This window comes from Ostrea edulis, chromosome 5 (genome assembly GCF_947568905.1).
Source record: "Ostrea edulis chromosome 5, xbOstEdul1.1, whole genome shotgun sequence".
Taxonomy (NCBI): domain Eukaryota; kingdom Metazoa; phylum Mollusca; class Bivalvia; order Ostreida; family Ostreidae; genus Ostrea; species Ostrea edulis.
Window position 1 is genome coordinate 61,817,754 of NC_079168.1, and position 25,841 is coordinate 61,843,594.

General features: G+C 38.5%; 3 protein-coding genes across 4 annotated transcripts; 2 read left to right on the forward strand and 1 right to left on the reverse strand.

Moving 5' to 3' along the window:
• Window positions 1–4,824: 4,824 nt before the first annotated feature.
• LOC125651089 (uncharacterized) lies at window positions 4,825–13,046 on the reverse strand. Its single transcript, XM_056166116.1, has 4 exons — window positions 12,854–13,046; window positions 12,215–12,320; window positions 5,890–8,268; window positions 4,825–5,572 (listed from the first exon to the last, which is right to left on the reverse strand). Exons 1-4 carry the CDS (start codon window positions 13,044–13,046, stop codon window positions 4,825–4,827), a joined length of 3,426 nt encoding a protein of 1,141 aa, XP_056022091.1.
• A 2,446-nt stretch (window positions 13,047–15,492) lies between these two features.
• On the forward strand, window positions 15,493–18,273 carry LOC130054629 (uncharacterized). Of its 2 annotated transcripts, none has more exons than XM_056165045.1 (2): window positions 15,493–15,617; window positions 15,743–18,273. In XM_056165045.1, the coding sequence occupies exon 2, from the start codon at window positions 17,270–17,272 to the stop codon at window positions 18,191–18,193; it is 924 nt and encodes a 307-aa protein (XP_056021020.1). In that variant the 5' UTR covers window positions 15,493–15,617; window positions 15,743–17,269; the 3' UTR covers window positions 18,194–18,273. The 2 variants fall into 2 exon arrangements, with proteins under 2 accessions (XP_056021020.1, XP_056021021.1); XM_056165046.1 differs by having other exon boundaries at window positions 15,506–15,617.
• A 1,986-nt stretch (window positions 18,274–20,259) lies between these two features.
• On the forward strand, window positions 20,260–22,063 carry LOC130054630 (uncharacterized). The gene is made up of 2 exons (XM_056165050.1): window positions 20,260–21,858; window positions 21,984–22,063. Exon 1 carries the CDS (start codon window positions 20,656–20,658, stop codon window positions 21,367–21,369), a length of 714 nt encoding a protein of 237 aa, XP_056021025.1. The 5' UTR covers window positions 20,260–20,655; the 3' UTR covers window positions 21,370–21,858; window positions 21,984–22,063.
• The last annotated feature ends 3,778 nt before the right edge of the window (window positions 22,064–25,841 follow it).

Here is a 25,841-nt window from a genome sequence, read left to right on the forward strand (position 1 = left end):
ACAATGATATCATCCAAATAGATAAGACAAATGTCCCACTGCAAACCCTGTAGAGTTGACTGCATTAACCTCTCGAACGTAGCTGGGGCATTACATAGCCCAAAGGGCATGGCATTGAATTGATATAGCCCATTTCGAGTTACGAATGCTGTTTTGACTTTGTATTTTGAGTCCATTTCAATTTGCCAATAACCAGAGTGTAAATCGAGGGTTGAAAACCATTTGCAGCCAGCCAGTTGGTCCAGGGTCTCATCAATGCGTGGAATTGGATAGGTGTCTTTCTCAGTTATTGCATTCAATCGCCTTTAGTCCACACAAAACCGTGTAGACCCATCCTTTTTTCACCAATACTACTCTAGAAGACCAAGGGCTATTTGAAGGTTCTATAACCTTTTTCTTAATCATTTCCTTCAAGTGCTTTTCTACTTCTGGATTCATGTGTTCTGGGAGTCGTCTTGGAACGTCCTTGATTGGTTTGTGATCCCCGGTGTCGATGCTATGTTTAGCAAGTCCTGTTCTTCCCATGTCACTATCAGACTTTGTAAAGAGTTGAGCATATTTCGAGTTTTAACTTCATTTGCTTCTGTCTTACTCATCTTCAGGCAAGTCCTCATATACAGCTCATTTAAGTGCTCAGGCAATTTGTCATCATCAGTTGTAGGTTTGTAATCATCCTCTATTATACACTCTATGGGTGATAGTTGTCCAACTGTTGTTCCTGTGTGAATTATTACATTGTCGCCAGATGGATTAAAAAGTCTTACTGGGACGGTAGAGCTACCTCTCACTACTGTCCTTGCAACCAATCCTCTGTCAGAACTCAAAAACGTTTCTGCAGGCTCCACCACTCCAACATCTAAATGCATCTCATTGTTGTCTGGAACTACAACTTTTCCTGTTGTGACAATTTCCGTTTTTGATGGTATCGACACCGTTTCTAGTGCCACAATTCTGAAACACCCTATTCTTCCCTCAAATTCTAGAGAGTGAGTTTCATCTCCTAACTGCAGCGTTCTTTCATGTAAATTAATTATGCCTTTGTTAAACAATCAAGGCCCAGAACAGTATCAACAGTCATGTCAGCAACCAGTATTGTCTGATACAATATTTTCTTGCCAAACTTGCATTTCACGAGTGCCTTTCCGTATATTTGAAGAGGCGTTCCTGACACTGATAATATTCTCTGATTCGTTTCAGCCAATTCCAGTTTACACTTTTTATTTATCTCTTCAAACTTCTTCCGAGATACCAGTGTAACTGTAGCCCCTGTATCAACCAATGCCAGGACAGGAATATCATTTATGTTTCCTCTAATATACATTCCTGGCTCATTAGCATTCTTTGAACTCCAATGCTTCCTTGATACTCATGTCTAGGTTTTCTCCCACTATGGGTGGTCTTTTTGAAATGTCCAGAACTGTCGGGCTTGCCTTTGCCAGTCTTGTCAATTTTGCTTGTGTTTGGTTGTGGAAACTTCTGATCAACTCTTCTGTTTGACTGAGCAAGTCTGCAGTCTCTCTTTAAATGACCAGGTTTGTCACAATTGCATCACTTCTTTGGAATCCCTACTTTAGAACCCTTCTCGAACACCCTTGGCACATTATCGGTTTTAGAAGTTCTCTTTTCATATTTTATATCATTTACTTCTTTCTGCAACCTGACCAGTATCTCCTTCATAGAGCTAACTGTTTCTTCTAAACTTTCACGCTTAGTTTCACGTTTATTATCATCTCCAACTTCTCGAAGAAAACCAGTTTCTTCATACTTTTTGCGTTCCGCTCCTACAAAAGCGTCAAGCTCAACTGCATGCCGGATAGCATCGTTGAGGTCCTGTGGTCTAGATTGTTTTATCCTCAGACGCATATCTGCGCTTGTGAGAGCATCAATAAAATACTCTTTAGCAAGAGTCTCACAAACATCTGCTGGAGCAGTAGGATAGGCTAGGCGTGTTAATCGTCTGACATCTTGTCCAAGCTGTGGTATGGTTTCGCTAGCCCTTTGTCTTCTCTCTCTTAGCTGAGCTCTATATAATTCTGTTTGGTTAGCTGGAGAAAATCTCTCTTCTAGGGCTTTTGAGAGTTCCTTGAAATTCATTTGCAGTGTTTCAGTTAGGTTCTCAAGCACTCCCTGAGCCTGACCTCTGAGGGAAACAGCAAGGTACATTCCCTTTTCAGCCTCAGACCAATGGTTCAAACAGGCACAAGCATTAAAATGTGATTTATAATCTAACCACGATGTTGAACCATCATATGTTGCTGGTTTAAGCTTACCAGACTTATCTGTATTTTCTTGAGCACCTTCATTATTTAGTGCTTGTAACATGTCCTTTCTTCTACGTGTTGTAACATTTCTTGGCATATTGTCTGGCGTTTCTAGATACATCGGTGTTATTTCCGACCGAGACCTGTCTTTTCTTTTATAAAGTTCATACGAGTCTTCTGTCTGAGCATCAAGCTTAGTTTTAGGTCTTGCTCCCTTTGCCTCATAGTTTTCCTCTGCATTATGTTCTATTTTACGCCCAGACTCTCCAATGCCTGAGTCTCTTACATTCCCAGGTGTTGACTGTGTCCTATGTTCCTTAATTCGCATGCTTTCATTAGAAAGTTCCTTAATTTTCTCTTCTAGAAAACTTATTTCTTCGTCAATATTGTCCATGGCTTTCTATAATCTAAATCTTACAAAGTTTCTAACCGTCTTGTTTCATACAGTGAAAGTAAATATGAAAACGCAAAATATAATCTTTTAAGTAGAACTACAATAGTTCGGATGTTACACTACTATTCAAACAAAAACAGACTATGATTTTACGAATGGATTGATGTAGATTATTCCACCGCTGCCACCAAAATTTTGTAACTTGTAATGTGGGTTCAAACCGCGGATAATAATTTTTCTTAAACGTTTCCTACGTTTCTAAATGATTGCATTAAACTATAGTTCTAAACAATGATAATAAATCAATTTCAATCAAACACTGTGATTATTTCCTTATTGATTTATTATATGATTTTCCTCTAACTATTCCTTGCCTAGTTTAATCACTCGTGTTTCAGCCTCTGGTCTGAATCCACTGTTTCAGACGCTGTTTCAAACTACAAGTTTAAACCCTTTATTTATTTGAGCATTTGCTCCCGGGCTATCTTCTGAAGGAATAATGTCTCAAATGGTCCACCCGCAGTAATTTGAGGTCCCGCATATGAGACAATAAACCTTACCTAAATTCTGGATGTGATATACGATCTTCTCTCTTCTCCATCTACCAGCAAAATAACTTAGATGCGCAGAAGCGCCTTCTATTGATACCTCCGCTCAATTCTGCTGACTCATATACTAGTCTCCAAAACGTTTGAGACAATGTACAACACACAAGGAATAGCTAATCATTGACAAGACTTTGATTGACCCTGATTGCCTCATTTACATAATCAAAGGAATTTTCATTACAATACATATGCAAATCAAAATGTCATGATGTTCACACGGGTAACAAAAGAACCCGTTCTGTAACAGGACGAGTATAATACACAGCTTGTCCATCTCGAATCACACGTAACTCCACGGTACGTACTCTTTTGTCTGAATGGCTAGGAAATGTACGTTCAACTACAGCCATTTTCCAGTCGCAACGATGAGCACCGTCATCTTTCAGAAGAACAACATCACCAACAGTTATGTTTCTCTGGTTTGTTGGCCATCGTTTCCGATTTTGTAGGGTTACGAGATATTCTTTTCTCCAAAATATATCAGCTAAATGTTGAGCTCTTTTCCACTGGGCCACGTATGCATCTTTTTCACTGAAAGGTCCAAGAGGTTCCCCTCCCTTGTCTGTTTTCAAGGTTAGAAGTGTATAGGGTGTAAGGATCAGAGGGTATTCAGGATCTGATGAGGTAACTACCAGTGGTCGCGAGTTGATGATTGCGCTAGCCTCTGCAAGAAAGGTGGTGAGTATTTCATGGGTTAATGCCTTGACTGCTTTGTCCATCGACATGGTATCCAGTATGCGTCGTGTCAGGCCTATCATGCGTTCCCATGCTCCGCCCATGTGCGAAGCATGAGGTGGATTGAAGATCCATACTGATCTTTGATCGAGGAGAAATCTCTTGATAGGTCCATCTTCAATGTTGATGACATCTATCCCTAGGTGTTCTGTTGATCCGATAAAATTTGTCCCTCGATCGGATCGAAATTCCTTTACATGTCCTCTAATGGCAATGAACCTCCTTAAAGCGTTGATGAATGAAGATGAGGTCATATCTTCGATCACTTCCATGTGTAGAGCACGAGACGTAAGGCATGAAAACATAATTGCCCAACGTTTTCCATGGGCTTGACCTCCTCTGGTACGACGGGTGACTATTTGCCATGGTCCAAATGTGTCAACACCAACGCTTGAAAATGGAGGACCTGGTGTTAAACGGTCCTTTGGCAAATCTGCCATTATCTGATGCTGTACACACCTTCTCAGCTTTCTACACGTCACACAGTGAAAAATGATGGATGACACTTGGTGCTTTCCACCAATTATCCAAAAACCTGCAGCTCTGTATAATGACGTCCTTGATGTTTCGTGATGTCATGGTAGTGTCGTATAATCAATTTTGCAATGTGATGTTTACCCGATATGATGATTGGATTATTTGCTGTAACATCAAGGGAAGCCTTGTTGAGCCTGCTTCCAATACGCAAGATACCATCCGAATCGATGAAATGATTGAGTTTGAATATGGTACTCCCGTTTTTGATTGGTTGTCCTGTTTGCAATTGTTCAATTTCTTCAGCAAAACTTTCCTTCTGGACTTCCCTGGTGATCACTTTTTCAGCTTCCTATAGAAGATGTATATCTTTAGCTTTAGAACAAGCATGCCAGCCTTTACATGGCGATTGCCCACTCCAGCTTCTGGCGATGTGTTTCAGATGAGCTATTCCTCCAACCAAGCCTTTCCAAGTTGAGTAATTTTTGAATCCAGATACAAAAGTTGTCAGATCTACGCATGATTTGATGACTGATATCACTGGTCTAATTTCTTTATCCAACTCTGAATTCACAAGTTTATAATTTGGACCAAGGTTCTCTGGTTCAGAATATTCCGTATCATCTGGATCTAAACGTTTGGTAAACCAGCAGGTTGGTCCTTTGAGCCATGTGGTGTCTGTCAGAATTCTGTTTAATGATGACCTGGTTGCTTCATCAGCTGGGCTATATTCAGATGGAACATAATTCCATTGTTCTGGGACAGAAGCATTACGAATTTTTTCCACTCTGTTGCTTACGTAAGTGTAAAACCGTCCAGTGTTGTTACAGATGTAGCCAAGTACCACTTTGCTATCTGTATGGAAGTGAAATTCTTCTGTTGGGATACTCATTTGTTTCTTTATGATATTGATGATTTCAATGCCAAGAACTGCTGCACATAATTCTAAGCATGGTATTGTCACAGCACTCTTAGGAGCAACTTTAGCTTTTCCAAGTAAGAAACCTTGTTGTTGGTTGCCATCGGCGTCCGTTAATTTGATATAGGCAACTGTAGCAATGGCTTCCTCAGAAGCTTTAGTAAAAAGATGCAATTCTCGTCTGATGGAACAGGTTAACGGCAAAGTAGTATACTCACAACAGATGTGCTCCCTATCCAGCGAAGTTTGGGGATGAGTTGGGATTTAAAATCCGATTCGTTTACATTCAAAATCTCAGCTGATGAAAAACCATTTACACGTCGTGGGTTACTTTCAACCTTGAATAGCTTCTACGATCCTCTAGGATTTTTAGCTCCTGTGTTTATCAAAGGCAAGTTGCTTTTGAGAAAACTGAATGCTGAAACAACAGATTGGGACCAGGTTTTACCCTAAGAATATGAAAAACAATGGACTGATTGGAAAGAACAGATGCAAAACCTTGAGACTTTGTATATTCCTCGACAGTTGAGATCTAAAGGCATTAGATCTTTTGCAAGGTCTTCTGAAGGGAAACTGTTCATTACGTCACTGTTGTTTGATACAATTTTGTGTAATCGTAGTCCACCTTCTTGAATCAATGCTTGTTGTGGCCTCTTCATCAAACTCACTGCTTGCTTGACTGATGGTAGGGATACAAGGCCATCATCCACGTAGAAGTTGTGCTCTACAAAGCTACGAACATCATGTCCAAATGTAGTTTCCGCATTTTGTGCTGTTCTTCGCAAGCCATATGTGACAACAGCAGGTGAGGGGCTGTTACCAAACACATGAACGCACATCCTATAGTCCACTAACTCTTTTTGAGGGTTGTTATCTTCATACCACAAAATTCGCAAGTAGTTCCTATGGTCTTCCTTTACTTTGAAGCAATTGAACATCTGCTGGATGTTTGCCATGATGCCTATTTTTTCAACTCTAAATCGCATCAACACTCCAAGTAAGCTATTTGTAAGATCGAGTCCAGAGAGCAAGACATTGTTCAATGAGACACCATTAAACTGAGCGGACGAGTTAAAAACCATTCTGATCTGATTTGGCTTTTTGGAATGGTACACACTGAAAATAGGTAAGTACCAGAACTCCTCCCTTTCATTGACTGGTGGTGCACGTTCAGCATGACCAGAATCCATTATCTGCTGCATGAATGTGGTGGCATGTAGACATTTTTCTGGGTTTCTCTTTAGATTCACGTCCAAAATATGAGCTCTTTTAACAGCTATTTGTCTGTTATCTGGGAGTTTCCGTCTTGGTTTCTTGAACGGTAACGCTGCAACCCATTGTCCACTGTCATTTCGATAGAGCTCTCGATCCATCATAGACAAAAACAATCTATCATCTATGGATAGTCCAGGTTGGTCATCGTATTCAGTTGTATGAAATACAGAGTCTCCAATAAGATCTGTTTCAGGAATGCATGGTATTTCCTTAACAGCGATGTTACTTGTACACGGATCACATACAGTAGTTCTACCGTTTGGTAAAATAGTTATTTTGTTTGCGATAACAATCTCTGGTCTGTGAGTTCTGCCTAGACACACCTCTCCGATGACAACCCATCCAAGACCAAGTTTCTGCGCGTATGGTGACTGTGATGGGCCTATTCTTTGCTCAATAATATGGCGCGCATCTCCAAGATCACATCCAATTAAGAGAAGAATTTCCATATCGATCTCAAGAGGGTGTAGTTCAATAGCAATTTCTGACAAATGGGGATATGCATTTGCCACTTCCGGTGTTGGAATTTCCTGTCTGTTGTTTGGTATATCATCGCATTCTATGACAGTTGGAATGTTTAGCTGATAGCTGCCATCAATAGCTTCGATAACAAAACCACATGCTCTTCTTCCACTACAGATAGAACGTCCGCTGCATGAGAACAATGTGTACGTTTGGGTTTCATTGCGCGTGTCGAAAAGATTGAAGAATTCTGATCTGGCTAGTGTTCTATTGCTCTGCTCGTCTATAATGGCGTACATCCGGACAGCGCTATCTTTATTTCCTAAGGGATACACTCGTACAGGAACAACTTTTGTACAAGAGTGTCCACTGAGCGTTTGTTCACAGAGTTCAGTACATTTACTATCCACTGTTGATTTTGTTGGTAAATTCCTCTCCCCGCCATCTGCAACTGTGCTGACGCTGGTTGTCGCATTGCTGGGCCTTTGATCGGGGTGCATCACTGTCGCGTGACGCTTATTTCCACGTATATCACATTTAATGGTCGCCTTACAATTTCTAGAAAGGTGCTTGGACATACAACACTTGTAACAAAATCCATGCTCACGAAGAATATCCTTTCGTTCTTGGAGCGGTTTCGCACGGAAAGCTCTGTATGCATGTAATGTATGATCCGCTTTCTGTATAGGACATCTCGAATTGGTGTTAGTTTTGTTTTCTTCGCCTTCCCCTGCTAACTCCGTTTTACGGCTATGAACAGAAGGAGATCCTGTAGTTCCTTTACTTTCTTGTTGTCGTTTTTTCGATGTAGAAGATGATTCTGAACATTCATATTGAAGAGCTAGATCATTTTTCATCGTGCTGAGCTCTCGGATGAAGTTGAATAAGAATCCAAAAGGTGGAAAAGGAACATCAAACTGTTTTTTGTATCTGGCAGTTTGGGAAACCCACTTCTCTTGCAGTCCATGAGGGAGCTTATTGATGATGGGAATAACTCCAGACGATGAGTCGAAATATGAGACAAGAATCGCATATGTCGGATTTTCTTTGACAGACTCAATTTCTGTAAGAATGTCTAAGAGATCGTACAATTTCTTGGCTTCAAGGCAGTTTCTATCATTTCGGGTCTGCCATATCTCTCTTCAAGGCGATCCCATATGCGACGTAACCCTGTGAATGGGTTGTTGATATTTGAAGCTCTCATGCTGCTGGCAAACTTTCGTGATTTGGGTCCCAACCATTTCACCAATAAATCCATTTCCTCAAATGGCGTCACATTCAGCTCTTTAGTGATGTTTTTAAAGGTAGCTTTCAAGGTTTCATATGTTTCTGGTCGATCGTTGAAGGAACTAAAACTAAGGAAACCGGCAAAACAAAACTAAATCATTATAATATTTCTTACAATTAACAAATCACTTTCATCAATAAATGTATCACAAAGTGCAATTAACACATCCTTGGTGATAGGTTGTTTTTTCTGGATACTATGACTGGCTTTTCCTCTTGCAGCTTCTTGTACAGAATTAAAGACCCCCCAAAAAACACCGTACGGTTGCTCCACGGATCACTGAATGTGGGCGGAGCTTATCCATGGTCAATGTTATTTACCTGGAATTTACCTGGCCAAGAGATCGGTTGTTGTGTATATTTTTATGATATACACAGGAAATTTTTCAGGTTATTACAAATTATGCTTAGTGTCTTGATTTGTGCAAAAAAAAATTATTAAAATTTCTACCTACATGCATACCGCATTTCTATTTCCCGTAAACCTTCAAACTTGGTCATATTTATGTATTGCAAATGACAGGTTTAGCCCATTTCTAAACATTTGCTTTTTAAAACTTCTAATTAAATTGTTATATATCGTATATAAATAATTTCCTAAATATAATATTACCCGGTGTTTCCGGGCACTTCCTGGTGTCCTGGAAGTTCGCGGTGTCGTGGGTGTAGTAGGTAAAATATCCATGTTTCGAGAGAATGAATAAATCCAAGTAGATCTGTGTACATGTACAACCAAATGAAGAATGATCAAGATACCCCTCAATATGGGCCGTCTGTAGGGTTTCTGTAGCTGTAGTGTTTGCGTAATGGTGGTATCCCAAACAGAAGCTCACACGAAGTCTACACCCCCTCCTCTCTCTCTCTTTAGGGTTTCTGTGGACGTAGTGTTTGTGTAACGATGGTATCCCAAACAGAAGCTGACACATACCTAGTCTAACCCCCCCCCCCCTTCTCTCTCTCCCTTACTCTCAAGCATTGACTAAATGAGTAATTATTGTCATACGTATGCAACATTATTGCCATGCCATATTATTTCATCTATATTATTGCTACAGTTTTACACATTCTCTCTCTCTCTCTCTCTCTCTCTCTCTCTCTCTCTCTCTCTCTCTCTCTCTCTATATATATATATATATATAAAACCGTGATAAATTATAAATAGCTCAATAACTCTCTCTCTCTCTCTTTATCTTTATAAATATAAAACCGTGATAAAATAGAAATACCTCAATAACTCTCTCTCTCTCTCTAAATATAAAGCCGTGATAAATTATAAATAGAAATATCTCAGTAACTCTCTCTCTCTCTCTCTCTCTCTCTCTCTCTCTCTCTCTCTCTCTCTCAATATAAAGGCGTGATAAATTATGAATAGAAATATCTCAATATCTCAATAACTTATTTATGCTTTTTTTTTTTTTTTTTTTTTTTTTTTTTTTTTACTATTGTTTGATTTCTGATTGTGTAATTTTTAATCCATGTGGTATCTCAAACAGAAGCATTTTTTTTAAAAATACTGTAACAGTTTTACGCATGGGCAATACAACCATTATACATGTTGATGTGCTGCGCCAATAAAGAATTGTTCATGTTTTTATAAATATAAAGCCACAATAAATCATTAATAGAAAATATTTCAATAACTTATGTTTTTTTTTTTTTAGTTTTTTTATTATTATTATTATTATTGTTTGATTTCTGATTGTTTGATCTCTAATACATGTATAAAGATGGAGAGAGAAAATACGATGATAAAATACATTGTATAGGGGACGTTAGAAATTAAAATATTCTAGGTGCGAGTCAATGCTATCAAAACTCAGGTATACTGGGGCTTTCCTCGAGATCTGAAGACTGCCGGTCATCATTAGCCATGATTGTTATCAAAACATCTTTCTCGGGTAGCTGTAGATCACAGTCTCTGCAAACGTCAATCAACCTAAGCTCTATTGTTAAAAGTTTGATTGACCAGCGGCTTATCATTGATCGCGACACAGGTAAAATTTGGGGGCGTTAATTTAAAGTTGGGTCTTTAACAAATGAATTTTTCGTTGGATCAGTTAAACCCACACAATCATGAGCCCACTTAATAGCGTATACCGCATTGTTCACGGGATGTTGAGATGCCCCCGACTGTAATAAATGCGTCAAATATACTACTCAAAATTTGATAAGGATCATAGATATTTTTCTGTTTAAAAAATTAATAACTGCATAACTGGCAATATTGTGTCCAAGTGAAATCAAAAACGTCTTCAACAAACTTGAACGTGCATTTCATGCCATGGGAAATGCGTTTCTCATCACAGTTTATGCTTTTGCTACCATTGCACTATTTTCACTCAGGCATCGGTGTCTGATTCTTTCTAAAATTTCAAACTCACTTGAGTGTTTACACTACGTTTATCAACACAATGCCCCCTCAACGTGTAAGGCGTCGCCTGACGACAGAACAACTGGGCAGATGTATTGGAATGCTTGACGCTGGCTATTCACAACGTGACGTTGCAAATACACTAAACGTCAGCCAGAGCGTTGTAAACAGGGCCTGGAACCGACAGCAAACTTTTGGTACAGCAGCACACCGACATGGGGGTGGTCGTTAGAGGTCGACAACCCAACGCCAAGACCATTTTGTGGCTCTTCAGGCACGACACCATCCCTTCTGGACAGCAACCAGCCTACGTAACGACCTCCTGAACGCCTCGGGGGTGAATGTGTCCACTCAGACAATACGGAATCGGCTTCACAATGTAGGTCTCAACTCGAGGACATATGTTCGAGTCCCTCTGACTGTTCGACACCGGCGGGAGCGATTGGACTGGGCTGAAGATCATGTCACTTGGACACAGAACGATTGGGTTCAAGTTCTGTTCACCGATGAGTCCTGGTATTGTTTGGACTTTACAGACAGGAGGCACCGAGTGTGGCGACGACAACGTGAACGTTTCCATGATGCCAACATCAGTGAACATGACCATTATGGTGGTGGTTCCATCATGGTCTGGGGTGGAATCAGCAGGGATGGAAGAACAGATCTTCATGCCCTGGAGAGAGGAACAATGACGGGGGTGCGGTACCGGGATGAGATCCTCGATGTTTACGTCAGACCCTACGCTGGTGCTGTTGGCCCTGAGTTCATCCTGATGGATGATAACGCCCGTCCTCATCGCGCCAGGGACAATTGTCCGTATGGACTGGCCAGCGCGCTCGCCGGACTTGAACCCGATTGAGCATGTATGGAACATGCTGCAGGTTGCCCTTTCACGCCGTAGAACACGACCCACGACTTTGGCAGAGCTCCGAAACGCCCTCGTGGAAGAGTGGAACAACCTTCCCATTGGAAACATCCGGGTGCTTACTGACAGCATGGCTCGACGTTGTCAAGCCGTCATTGATGCAAGGGGAGGCCATACCCGGTATTGACACTTCATCGACTAAGTGTAATGATGGACTATCTCCAAAAACTGTGTAATTCTTTCTCTGGTTTGCTGTTAACTTTTTGTAATGAAATGCCTTTTGGTGTTGTTATCAGATTTCAAGCATTCCGTATTGATAAAAGTTCATGTCGTTCATGAATTTTCATTCATAACCTGAGTAAACACGTTTCTGAGTCAAATTTATGTCTTTTGTTATGTTAGTGGTAAATTACACACATATAACCTAGTGATCCTTATCAAATTTTGAGTAGTATATAATGCTACGTGGATCGGACTTGCCGGTAACGCACTGTGTCCTTGTGTTGTGATGAACACCTCCCATCTTTTAAAAGCATTGAAGTAAGATTTGATAGTGTTTTCACTTTTGCTGCACAAAATCCATTTGCATAAGAATGGACACATATCTGCCAACAGGTTCAACGCCATGCTTTTCTGCAGTCTTTTTAATGCTGTTCTGCAGACCTATTCCTGTAAATATATTTTACAATGTAATCAAAATCTAATTTTCAGAAAGAGCATGTTAAACAGAAGACCCTTTTTACCAAAGATTCCATTATTTCCTTTACCCCTGCAGATAGCATGCACATTTTGTATTCTCGAAAAATTCTTAATGTAAAATTTGAAATTTCCCTCCATATCGACCAACATTGGCCAATAATGAGCGGACTTCCATTCCGGTATAACCAACGTGCAACTGCATTTATCATTCTCAATTTTCCTTACTACCTCCGGAATTAACTTTGGCGGTGGTACAATCCAGTTGACATCATATGTCCACACTTGAGAAAACGCATCTACAGCGCCTGACCCCTCACACCAATATTTGTAATTAAAATTCTTGCACTTACTTTTATAAAAGTTGGCGAATCTATCGCACGTGTGTGATCCCCATATAATATCAAAACAATCAAATACACATTGTTTAACTGACCAGTCATCACAATCTGTAATTGTACTTAAAGAATCTGCCTTACTATTTTGTTCTCTGGGTATCCATTTACCTTCTATTTGAATGGCCTTGTCTTTGCACATACTATGCACCGACATTGCAATGTCTTGTAACTTTTTCTTTTTATTTCCCACTCTCAATATATGCGCCACATTTTGATAATCAGAATTTATCTCAACTGACATGCCTTCAACTTTGTCAACTGACAACTCTCCAAGTAGAGCTTTGCTTACTTTCCCATTCATTCCACTCTAAATCAGTATGCCCACCCTCTGAGCATAATGTCAAATGACCCCCGAACCCCGTGTCTGAGGCATCACAATAGACTACCACTTTGTTTACATCAGACTGTCAACTGACTTAATGGGGTATCATTGTTATTTTTTTCCCCTACGGATGTCTCCCAGAATCTAAGTTCACTTATTGCCTCTGGCGACAACATTATTTTTGAATTCCAACTGGAACGATTCAAAATACATGCATATAAATACCTTGTCCTAAGTCTGACCTCATCACCCAGTACTGTCTGCATTGAGATTATTTGTCCAACCACTGCTGCGATATTTCTTACCTCAAACCTCAAACCAAACAACTCCAGAATTGTAGCCTTCCAGAACATTTTCTAAAGAAACTAAGCTTTTTCACCCTAGGCATAGCAACCGATATTTTGTTGCTTACTGTACTCCAAACATACCCTAACCATATCAGTTCCTGCACTGGCTCCCAATGACTTTTATCTACTGTGATTAGAAACCCGAGTTTCTCCAAATCTTTTTGAATTTCTAAACTCATCAACTCTGCTTTATGCAAAGTTGAAGTTCCACCCATTCCATCATCTAAATAGATGACTATTTTATAACCTTTGGATCTCCAAAATTTCAACACTTCTCTCATAACCTTAGAAAATATGTAACCTGCTGTACTGAGCCCAAACGGCAACACTTTAAACACATAATACTTACTTCTCCATTTAAAACCCAGATATTCCTTGTCTAGTTCATGCATTATAATGTGATGATATGCACTCTTTAAATCAAATGAAAAAATATGATCACCTGCTTAACATAAGCTTTTTGAAACATAAGCATTGTCATACTTGTGCAGACATTTTCATACTTGTGCGTATATTTAAACAAGTGAGGATTCACGTGCCTAGCGTCCAATAGTAACCTTTCTTTTATTTTGTTTCCCGCTACCGTCAATGGATTTACAACCCTCGGTTTACTTGAACACACCTCAATACAATTCTTTCTGAGCAGTTTTTCAATCTCTTGTCTTGATCTACAAACTCAGCGTTCTCTAACGCAGATCTATTGTTACATAGTTCAACCGGTTTTGGTGTGGTAAACAAAGGCATTTTGTAACCATACTCAATAGTGTCAAAAATATACCTGTTTGCACCAATCGAACGCCATTGACCTATATTTTCCTTTAAACGACCAACAGGTGAAATACATATATTACTGATTTTTCATTGCATTATCATAATTCTCGCTATTATTTGCGAGTGTATTCAAATGATTTTCTTAATGAACAAATGCACTTATCTTATCATCTAATTTCTCTGTACAATCCTTTCTCCAATGACCCCTTTTGTTACATCGATAACAATGGCCGGGCTTCCAGGTAGATTCATTGGGCGTTGTCTGAGACGACAACAATGGCTTCATGTAGGGACTCTTGGCTTCCCTCAGTTCCCTGTGTCGCTTTTTTATGTCTTTTACTTTTCTGTCAGCCCTAAACTGCGCTTTGAGGATTTTCTTCTCGTCGTCGGAATCTGATGCGATGGGGTTTTCGTTATTGGCAATACGAACAGTTTCATTAATCTGTCGTTGAACTGCTTGGGCGTCCATTTCGTCTATCTCGTGACGAACGGCGGCTAGAAGTGAATACCTGAATTGCAGCTCGAAAACCTGTTTTTCTAGCTCACATTCTATTGGCTAATAATTCTACCTGTACAATATACTGTACCGTCAATACAACATTTTCCCGCTATTACTAACGAAACACGGGAAAATATAATTATTAGTTAACTTGTTGCAAATGTGGTAGTTTTGGTTTTACTTTTATTTCTGGATTTAGATCCCGATGTAAATTATTCACCCTTGTATTTGACCACGCCCACTTTATCTTTCAGCCAATAACTTTAATTGTTTAACTTCTATTGTTTAATTTGCTATATAAAGCCATGCAGCTTACTATTCGTTGAAGTGAGACAGCTGGCCTTGATAGCTACTCTTCTCTGCAAATCACGTTATTTGATTCGCGATTCAAATAATTTTGACGTTGTAGACGTTAACGTCAAATTTTACATTAAAGAGGTATTAGTCTCTTTCCCAACTCAAATGTGATAAACAATGCAGGATTCAGCCATTTTTTCTGCAAAACGTAAAACCCAATCCGTACAAAATAATAAAATCTGGATTGTATTGCAACATCATAATATACAAAAATATTTTCCATCTTATTTAATGTACATTAAAAACGAAACAGACGAATCAAATAACATGAGTATATACCGACGCAAAACTATTTATTTCTAGCGATATTCATGACATTTCGGAGTCCGTGCTTTCCCCCGCATGGATTATAAGTAAATAGCGAATCAAATAACATGAGTATATGCCGACGCAAAATTCATATAGTCCGATATTTATTATGGAGTACATGCTGTTGTGCCCATTCCAGAAATATTTGTTCTGTTTTTGTCCGGATATGTTTATACATGTATTTTGTCATCAGCCATTTTTTCACGTTTTCGTTTCATCGTTCATACTCATCATTTTTACATGACCAATTTCTCGTGTCACCACCATGTAAGTTCATATATATGTGATAATATGTTTGTGTATCATGATATTTGATTCGTATCTCAGTGTTTTCATTTCTTTCCTTCTTGATTTGATCATTTCTGTCATTGTTTACATTTTTCATGTTTCAGTTCTTACCATCAATGTTCCATCTACATCGACTATTGTGTTTGTTTTTATTTTCCTGGACTATTGTGGTTAAGCTAGCTGCATGTCAGCATAGTAAGAAATGGTGAATTACGAATATCGGCCGGCAGAACTTACCCGTGAGTGGATTTTCCAATCATCAACATCGCTGAACTGAAGGAACCCAGCAAGCAAAATGAACACTAGATCATTTCACCATGAACATTTATTATATATATATATACATATAAATTGACATTATTAGCTATACCTTGCAAGACATTTAGAAATTATCATGTCTCATCAAGAGATAAGAGAGTCAAGACAAAGGTCACTTACAGAAAAAGGTGAAGAGCAATTTGAATCATTATTGAACCAGTACCACAAGAGATATGAAGCTTCAAATGTGAAATTACAGAGACTTATAGCTGAACTAGTCAACATTCCTAATGACGATGAACATTTAGTGTATAATTTTGAGAGAAACCTGTCTGTGTTATTTGTAAGCTATACAGAAAAACTTGGGAACTTGTGTAAATTCTTGTCACATTACAATACACCACAGAGTGTCAGTTTACAAAGAGACATTGATAAGGAAGCTAAGGAAGTACAAGCCAAAGTAAACCAGTGTTTTGAGAATGTGAAACATCTCATACCAGCAAAAGTAGTTACAGACACTCATGAAGGAGATCCAAATAAAAATGAAACTGAATCTCGTGCACCAACTCAACCAAATTCAGTAAGAAGTTTGCGTAGTTCATCAGCCGGTTCATCGTTGAGATCTGTTCAAGCCCAAAAGCGAGCGAAGGCCGAAGCAGCTAAAGCAAAATTGGCGTTCAGTGAAAAAGAAAAGGAACTTCGTGAAAAGCAAGTTCTTCTTATTGAACAGAACGAAGTGTACAGTGCTAAAACAGAGAAAGAAAAATCATTTATTGAAGCTGAACTGAAATTCTTGGGTGATAAAAAAGAAGCAACAACTGCTATTACTGAGGCAGAAATTCTTGAGGATGCTGTCCAACATTTAGGAAATTCTTCATTAACCCGACATTCTGTGCGGAGCCTAGAATCCATCAGCCCTAAGGACCATGTGGATTATTATGTGTCTGAACAAAATGAACTAAATCCAGCCATGTTGGCTCATGTTCCACTTCAAAATTTGGGGATAAAAAAAGAATTTTGGATTCTGTCAATCTTCAGAGTTTAATAATTAATACCCTGCAACGAGAACACCAGTTCCATCTGCAAGAAAACCAAAGATAGTGAAGCAGGATGATTCATTGGATTTGAGTTTAGACTCGGACGAAGAACAATCTCGCATTAACTTTCGACAAACATCAAATCCTATACCTTCTATTGTTAATCCTCATGAAAATTCTACTGTTGCAGAATTGGGACAATTCTTATTGAAAAAGGAACTATCCATTTCAAGACTGACACAGTTTAATGAAAAACCAGAAACTTACGAATCATGGAAAGTCAGTTTTAAAAGACTGGTTACTGAACTACGCACGAGTGAAATATACGAGCTTGACATGCTTATCAAGTGGCTTGGCCCTATATCTACAAAGTACGCTGAAAGTACTAAAAACTCAAACATGACTGATCCTGCAAGAGGAGTGAGGTTACTTTGGGAACGTTTAGATCGGTGCTATGGTACCCCAGAGGAAATCGAGGCATCCCTCCTACAAAGACTGAACGAGTTCAAACCAATTACTTGGGACGAACCAAGACGGTATTATGATCTTGTTGACTTGCTGTCCGAGATAGAATCTCTTCAAAACAATGAACGCTATAGAACTCAACTTGCCGTGTTTAACACGTCATCCGGTGTCACTCCAGTCGCTCGAAGACTTTTGCCCCGTGCTATTTATGAGAAATGGATGTCAAGAGCTACCAATTACAAATCAAAACACAATGTGATTTTCCCACCCTTTTCTATATTTGTAACATTTATCAAAGATACCTGTGTGATGCGCAATGATCCAAGCTTTACGCATGAACCTTGCAAAAATACTTCAAACACAAACTCAGGGAAACAGAAACAAAGTAAGCCAAAGCTCAGTGTTAAAAAGACATCTGTTGTGAATGTAGATCAGAAAACATTAGATGCATGTCCAGTTCATCTAACGAATCATTCTCTGAATGAATGCCGGACATTTAGAAACAAACCAATAAATGTGCGTCGCAAGTTTCTAAAAGAAAACAATATTTGCTTCGGATGTTGTAAATCCAAAGACCATTATAAACAGAACTGTTCATTGAAGACAGAATGTAGTGAATGCAAAAGCAAAGATCATCCCACAGCGTTACACATTCAGTTCAAACCAGCAGATAGTGATGGGAAACTAGAACACTCTAACACAAAATTAAGTGTTCAGGACGGGGAGAGAAATTCGAAGGATCACAAAGTGACTGCAGATGCGAAGTGTACCGCAGTTTGTGGACAGAATTTCTAAGGAAAGTCTTGTGCAAAGATTGTATTAGTGCGAGTTTACCGCAAAGACAATCTCAAAAATTCAATACTGACTTATGCAATTTTAGATGAACAAAGTAACCAATCACTTGCTAAGACAGAGTAATTCTCACTACTCGATATTGTCAGCGCAGAGATAGTCTTCAAAGATACAGAAAATGATTCAGAGAATGATTCGTTAGATGAACTGGACATGCATCTAATGTTTTCTGATCTACATTCACAACAGATATCTTTTTAACACTGAGCTTTGGCTTACTTTGTTTCTCTTTCCCTGAGTTTGTGTTTGAAGTATACTCAGTCACAACATGCGTCGGTTCGTCAGGATCTTCTGGTAGGATAGCAGACAATTGTGTAGTAGAGTCATACGATGGTACAGAGAAGCTTGCTTTACCGACTTTGATTGAATGTGATAACATCCCAACAAATAGAGACGAGATACAGACGCCTGATGTCGCCGCGTCATATCAGCATCTCAAAGATATTGAACCCTATATACCTCCCCTTCATGATGTGAAAACCCTTCTTCTGATTGGACGGGACTTAAATGCAGCACATCATGTTCAGGACCAGAGGCTAGGTGACAAATCTCAGAACTTACCTTTTGCTCAGAAACTCAGTCTGGGATGGGTAATTGTTGGGGAATCATGTCTTGACAAAGTCCATAGACCAAACATTACTGTGCAAAAGACTCATCTCCATGTGTTACCAAATGGAAGAGCTACAGTGTTTCCTCTTTGTGAGAATGACATAAAAATCCAAATTGAAAAGGAAGAAATCGGTGCAAATGTATTCGTTAAAAAGCCGAACGACAACAAAGTTGAAATGTTAATCGAGGACAAGGAATTCCTCCATATTATGGACAAGAGTTTTAGTAAAACTCAATCTGGCAATTGGCAATCATTATTGCCATTCCGTCAAGACCGTACAATTCTGCCTAGCAATCGTGCTTATACACTTCGACGTGCATTGAACCTGCACAGTAGTCTTATGAAAGATGAAGAGAAGCTTCGGTACATGATTTTGTTTGTTAGGAAGATGCTTGATCAAGTTCATGCGGACGTCGCACCCCCTCTAATGCAAGATGAGGAATCGTGGTATCTCCCGTTATTTGGTGTCTACAACCCCCACAAACCTGGAAAAATTTGAGTCGTATTTGACTCTTCAGCTCATTATCAAGGTGTATCATTGAACAGTGTACTACTACATGGACCAGACCTCAACAACAGTCTCTTGGATGTTCTATTGCGTTTCCGCATGGATGCAGTTGCGGTCATGACAGACATTGAACAAATGTTCCATAGCTTTGTTGTCAAGGAAGAGCATAGGAATTTCCTTCGCTTCTTCTGGTATGAGGATAATGACCCACAAAAACAGTTGATTGAATATCGAATGACAGTTCACTTGTTTGGTAACTCACCATCTCCAGCAGTGGCTTGTTATTTTTTTGAAGAAAACTGCCCATGAGAGTGAATTAAAGTATGGATCAGATGTCGAGACATTTATCTGTGATCATTTCTATGTCGACGATGGTCTTATTTCTTTACCGTCCTCAGATGAAACCATCGACTTAGTAAGCAGAGCGAAGGAAGCATTAAAAAAGAGGGAAATCTAAATCTCCACAAGTTTTCATCAAACAGTGTTGATGTCATGAGTGCTTTTTCGTCTGAGGAACTTGCAAGGGAATTAAAAGACTTGAACTTTAATCACGATTACTTACCAGCCCAACACAGCTTAGGAATCACTTGGAAACTCCAGTCAGATAATTTAGGGTTTCGTCTAGCTGAAACTGACAAACCATTTACCAGAAGAGGAGTACTCTCAGTCATCAATAGTTTATTTGATCCGCTAGGCTTCGCAGCTCCAGTCATTTTAGCCGGGAAACTCTTTCTGCTTAAAGTGATGCAAGGAAAAGTCAACTGGGATTAACCTATTCCTGCTGAACTTAAATCTCAATCTACAAACATGGATTGTTTATCTGACAGATTTGAGACGAGTGTTGTGGTTGGCATCTGTGTAATTTTTCAGAACTTCCGAAAAATATTCAAGTTGCTGAATTGGGTATTTTACGCATCGTGCAAAGAGATCGCTTCTCCGATGAGGTAAAGGCATTAGAGCTTGAGAGCAGTGTTTCACGTCACAACTCGTTATATCAGTTAGATCCTTATGTGGATGATGACGGACTTATTCGAGTGGGAGGACGTCTTCGTCATTCAAAACTTTCAAATAATGAGAAATTCCCGATCTTGCTGCCGAAAAATCATTCTGTTTCTTTCCTCCTTGCATCCCATTATCATCAGGAAGTTTATCACCAAGGGAGACAAATTACCGAAGGAGCCTTAAGATCAGCAGGCTACTGGGTTATTGGCGAGAAGACTGATATCGAGAATCATTCATCATTGTATCACCTGCAGAAAACTCCGAGCTAAACCCTTAGAGCAAAAGATGGCAGATCTTCCTGATGATCGTCTGACTCCTGCCCCACCTTTTACATTTGTTGGAGTGGATGTGTTTGACCCCTGGAAAATTGTATACAGACGTACTAGAGGAAGTAAAGTGAATCCAAAGCGTTGGGCAGTCCTTTTTACGTGTTTAGCTATCCGAGCCATCCATACCGAAGTGATAAAGGAAATGACCTCATCATGTTTCATTAATGCTCTGAGAAGATTCACAAGCATACGTGGTCCAATCAAGGAACTTCGATCAGATCGCGGATCAAATTTTATTGGTTCGGTTGATGATTTGGAGGCAAACGTCATTAACATTGAAGATCCCAAGACCTCGTCATACCTAAATTCCCAAGGAATCACCTGGAAGTTTAATCCTCCCAATTACTCACACATGGGAGGAGTGTGGGAGAGGATGATAGGAGTCTCCAGAAGAATTTTAGATTCTCTGCTTTCTGATATTCCTGGCAATTCATTGACTCACGAAGTTCTCGTAACGTTCATGTGTGAAGTTATGGCTATCGTGAACGCCAGACCATTGGTACCTGTTTCTACTGACCCGGACAACCCTCTTGTCCTCAGTTCATCAGTCATATTGACGCAGAAGACCAAATCAGATACTCAGACATTTAACCAGATCAATCAGTCGGATGTGTATAAATCTCAATGGAGAAGAGTGCAGACTTTGGCTGAAAAATTCTGGAAACGTTGATCTAGAGAATTCCTTCAGATTCTACAGAAGCGAAGAAAATGGGAAACAGACATTCAAAATCTACAGGACAGAGACGTCATTCTAATGAAAGACAGCAACCTTCCAAGGAATGAGTGGCCACTAGGAGTTGTCCTGCATGCCATAAAAGGTGACGATGGATGTGTTCGCAAAGCTCAAATACGCATTCTGCGAGACGGAACTCCAAAGGAATTTGTTCGTCCTATTTCTGAACTTGTGTACCTTTGTTCAAATTCTGACTAACATCAAAGACTCGTATTTGAACATTATTATGATTGTGATGTTTATAAGAGTGATATCAATTTTTTTAGATATCAGACGGGGAGTGTTGTGCCCATTCCAGAAATATTTGTTCCGTTTTTGTCCGGTTATGTTTATACATGTATTTTGTCATCAGCCATTTTTTCACGTTTTCGTTTCATCGTTCATACTCATCATTTTTACATGACCAATTTCTCGTGTCACCACCATGTAAGTTCATATATATGTGATAATATATTTGTGTATCATAATATTTGATTCGTATCTCAGTGTTTTCATTTCTTTCCTTCTTGATTTGATCATTTCTGTCATTGTTTACATTTTTCATGTTTCAGTTCTTACCATCAATGTTCCATCTACATCGACTATTGTGTTTGTTTTTATTTTCCTGGACTATTGTGGTTAAGCTAGCTGCATGCCAGCATACATGCCTTCCGCCGCATGGATTATAAGCAAGTAGCGAATCAAATAACATGAGTATATACCGACGCATACCTTTACTATATATATAGACGAAAATTGATAACAGTGCTTGCCGCCGCATGGATTATACACAATCAGTGATTTTGCGTCTGTATATACTCATGTTATTTGATTCGCTTGCTGCGATTTTTCAATATTTCACCCCCCCCCCAACCCCCCAAAAACCCAAGGCCCATTTTTTTCTTTTTTATCCCCCAAAGAAACCCTTTTCCGGGGAAAACCTCCCCTTTAAAGGATAAAACAGAAAAAAATGGGGCTTGGTTTTTTTCGGGTGAAATATTGAAAAATCGCAAGAAGCTAATCAAATAACATGAGTATATACCGACGCAAAACCATTCATTTCCATTGATATTTATGAGAGGGCGGAGTATGTAAATGAAAAGCGAACCAAATAATTTTACTACATATTTACAAAGTCAACATTATAAAATGAGATAAAACGATATTTTCCCCTGGGAAACGGTTTATTAGGGTGTAAAAATGACAAACATGTCGTTTGGTTTTCTTTGGATGGAATATTAAGGAAATGAATCATGTGAATCAAATAACATGAGTATACCGACGCGAATCATTTAATTTCCATTGATATTTATAAGAGGGCGGAGTATTGGGAATCAAACTAGTTCTAATTGTAACGGGGACCGTTACATATGTTCTCCAAACCTCCCCCAAAGAAAATGTGATGTCCTTGTGAATCTATAGCAAAAAATCATTTTATTTTAGCCTTTAATTACATGTAGTACGTTTAATATGGTCATTTCAGTACCAAGAAATGAAAGAAAGCGTTGCATGTACATACACGCGCACGCGTGTATGATTCCGAATTTTTGTTGAGGTCGTTCAAGAGGCATTTGTATCATATACCCACAGTATGAATTTCATAACGTTTCCATCAAATATAAGGAAGTTATAGCGATTTTAAAATCGTCCAATCAGAATTCAGCACACGTGCATGAACGTGCTGAGCAGTAATTCTAACCACAGCAATTTGTAAGGAGTACCAAGACACATCTAAAACCCTAATATCAATAGAATTTGATGAAAAACAAAAACGTTATCGTCCTTTAAAAATCGAACATTTGAAAAACGTCGCACGCGCATGCACGTGTGCGTTGGCCTTTTTTTTATTACACCAATATATAGATACACATATTGTCTACATATGATGTGAATATCATCTCATTCGCTTCATAAATAAGATAGTTAAAAACGTTTTAGTACTATCCAATCAAAATGAAGCGCACGTGCATGCGCGTGCAAATTGGTAATTTTGACCATACAAATCAGTTAAGGGTCTCAATATCTACCTATGATATGAATATCAAGCCATTTCAATGAACAAAAAAAAAGTTAGACTAATTCCAAAGTTAGTGTACAAATTTTGTAATGCATGTGCACGCGCATGCGTGCGCGTACAGAGAAAATTACTATCATTTTTCATATGTACAAATGATATACTACAATCCTATTTAGGTTTCATATCGATCCCCGTAATATTCTGATTTTCCAATTTTTGTACCAAAATTGCAGTGCACGTGCGCGCGCGTGCATGCATGTGCAGACAAAATGACTATCACTATGCACATCTACAAACGCTTTACTATCATCCTGGAAAGTTTCATATCGATCCCTTTTGTAGTTTTTGAGAACACTACCGGATAAAAAAGTACCGGAGAAAAAGAATAATAATAACTAGAATTTTTGTCGTTAAAACAAAAACAAAGGGCTTTTCGACAATGAAAATCAAGGAATTAAGATATGAATATCATAAAATGTCCAAATACGTTTTGCAAAAGAACCGATAAAACGTTAAAAGAAATCGGAGGACTTATCAGGGTAAATATCTACCTGGCGTTTTCTAAATGGTGAAAGAGAGATAACTCAATACACAATCATTGACAATTTCAGATGAAAACCTCAATCGACAAAATTCAAGGATTTATAAAACCAAAAGTACTGAAGATATTCAATTGAAACTTGAAAGACTGATTGTATTTATCATAATTAACAGTCTAATATGTCTGAAATAAATCCTAATCGTTGTTTCTAATTTTTGTAAATATCACCCTCCTTAATCTTTGACGCCCTGTATCTCGGAAAGAACTGGAAACAGGAGTAGGTCACCACTGACTTTTTTCTTCATCAAGACAAAATAAATATAACTGAAAAGTTTCAATCATTTTTATGGAAGAATAGTAACGTTTTGGAACTTTTTCTAAAATTATTTTTTAATGACTTTCGTGATTTTGACACCGGAAGTAAAGGAACCGGAAGTATTTCAATGATAAATAGAACTTAACTTGTCTTTAAGGATACAACATATTCTTTGAAAATATCAAGAGAGATAACTCTTAAGAACTTTTATTTAAAATAGCAATTTTTATAAGCTTTAAAAAGTCCCTTAACGGGTCAAAATAATTACCCACGATTAGTGATTTTTAGATTGCCTGTTTGTTGTTTAATTCAAATCACGAAAGAGTTTGGAAATCGGAAGCCAGATAAAAAAGTTATGGATAAAAGACTGTTTCTTACCTTGGCCCTTAAAAATACCTAATTCCTTTCCGGATTCATTCCAAAATCCTTTCCTCTGTGTGGGATGGTATAGACATATTTCGGGTTAAATATCACAAGAATTGTTTAAGAAGTTTTTGAGAAAACGTAGCAGGTGTTTTGAATTCTTTAACATTGAAACTTTCATAGGGAAATATTCAAAGATTGATAGAACCGGAAGTACTTAATATATATCAATGAAACTTGGCACACATGTTTGTTTTATCCCTAGTAATGAAATGACCTAACAGGGTTTCTGAAATGTCAAGAGAGACAACTCTTAAGGACTTTTGTTTTCAAAGTAGCATATTTTAAGCTCCAAAAACTCCCTGAAGGGGTCAAAATAGGGACCCACGGCTAGTAATTTTTAGATTGCCCGTTTGTTGTTTAAATCAAATCACGAAAGAGTTTGGAAATCGGAAACAAGATAAAAAAGTTAGGGATAAAAGACTGTTTCTTACCTTGGCCCTTAGATATCCCTAATTCCTTTCAGGATTCATTCCAAAATCCTTTCCTCTGTGCGGCATGGTATAGACATATTTTGGTTTAAATATCACAAGAATTGTTTGAGAAGTTTTTGAGAAAACGTAGCAGGTGTTTTGAATTCTTTAACATTGAAACTTTCATAGGGAAATATTCAAAGATTGATAGAACCGGAAGTACTTAATATATATCAATGAAACTTGGCACACATGTTTGTTTTATCCCTAGTAATGAAATGACCTAACAGGGTTTCTGAAATGTCAAGAGAGACAACTCTTAAGGACTTTTTATTCAAAGTAGCATATTTTAAGCTCCAAAAACTCCCTGAAGGGGTCAAAATAGGGACCCACGGCTAGTAATTTTTAGATTGCCCGTTTGTTGTTTAATTCAAATCACGAAAGAGTTTGGAAATCCGAAACTAAATAAAAAAGTTATGGATAAAATACTGTTTCTTACTTTGGCCCCTACTGATCCCTAATCCCTTTCAGGATTCATTCCAAGATTCTTTCCTCTGTGCGGCATGGCAAAGACATATTTTGGGTAAAATATTACAGGGATTACTTTAGAGGCTTTTGAGAAAACGTAGCAGGTGTTTCGAATTCTTTAACATTGAAACTCTCATAGGGAAATTCAAAGATTCATAGAACCGAAAGTACTCAATATATTTCAATGAAACT

Excerpts from the sequence above, each read along its gene's own strand:
- LOC125651089 (XM_056166116.1), bottom strand. The coding sequence starts at position 13,046 with ATGAATGGGAAAGTAAGCAAAGCTCTACTTGGAGAGTTGTCAGTTGAC. Across the intron at positions 12,321-12,853 it reads CAAGGCCATTCAAATAGAAG|GAATAGGTCTGCAGAACAGC; the intron begins GTAAATGGATAC and ends ATATATTTACAG. Across the intron at positions 8,269-12,214 it reads ATGGATTTTGTGCAGCAAAA|AGAGATATGGCAGACCCGAA; the intron begins GTGAAAACACTA and ends ATCGCCTTGAAG.
- LOC130054629 (XM_056165045.1), top strand. The coding sequence starts at position 17,270 with ATGCTTATCAAGTGGCTTGGCCCTATATCTACAAAGTACGCTGAAAGT.
- LOC130054630 (XM_056165050.1), top strand. The coding sequence starts at position 20,656 with ATGGCAGATCTTCCTGATGATCGTCTGACTCCTGCCCCACCTTTTACA.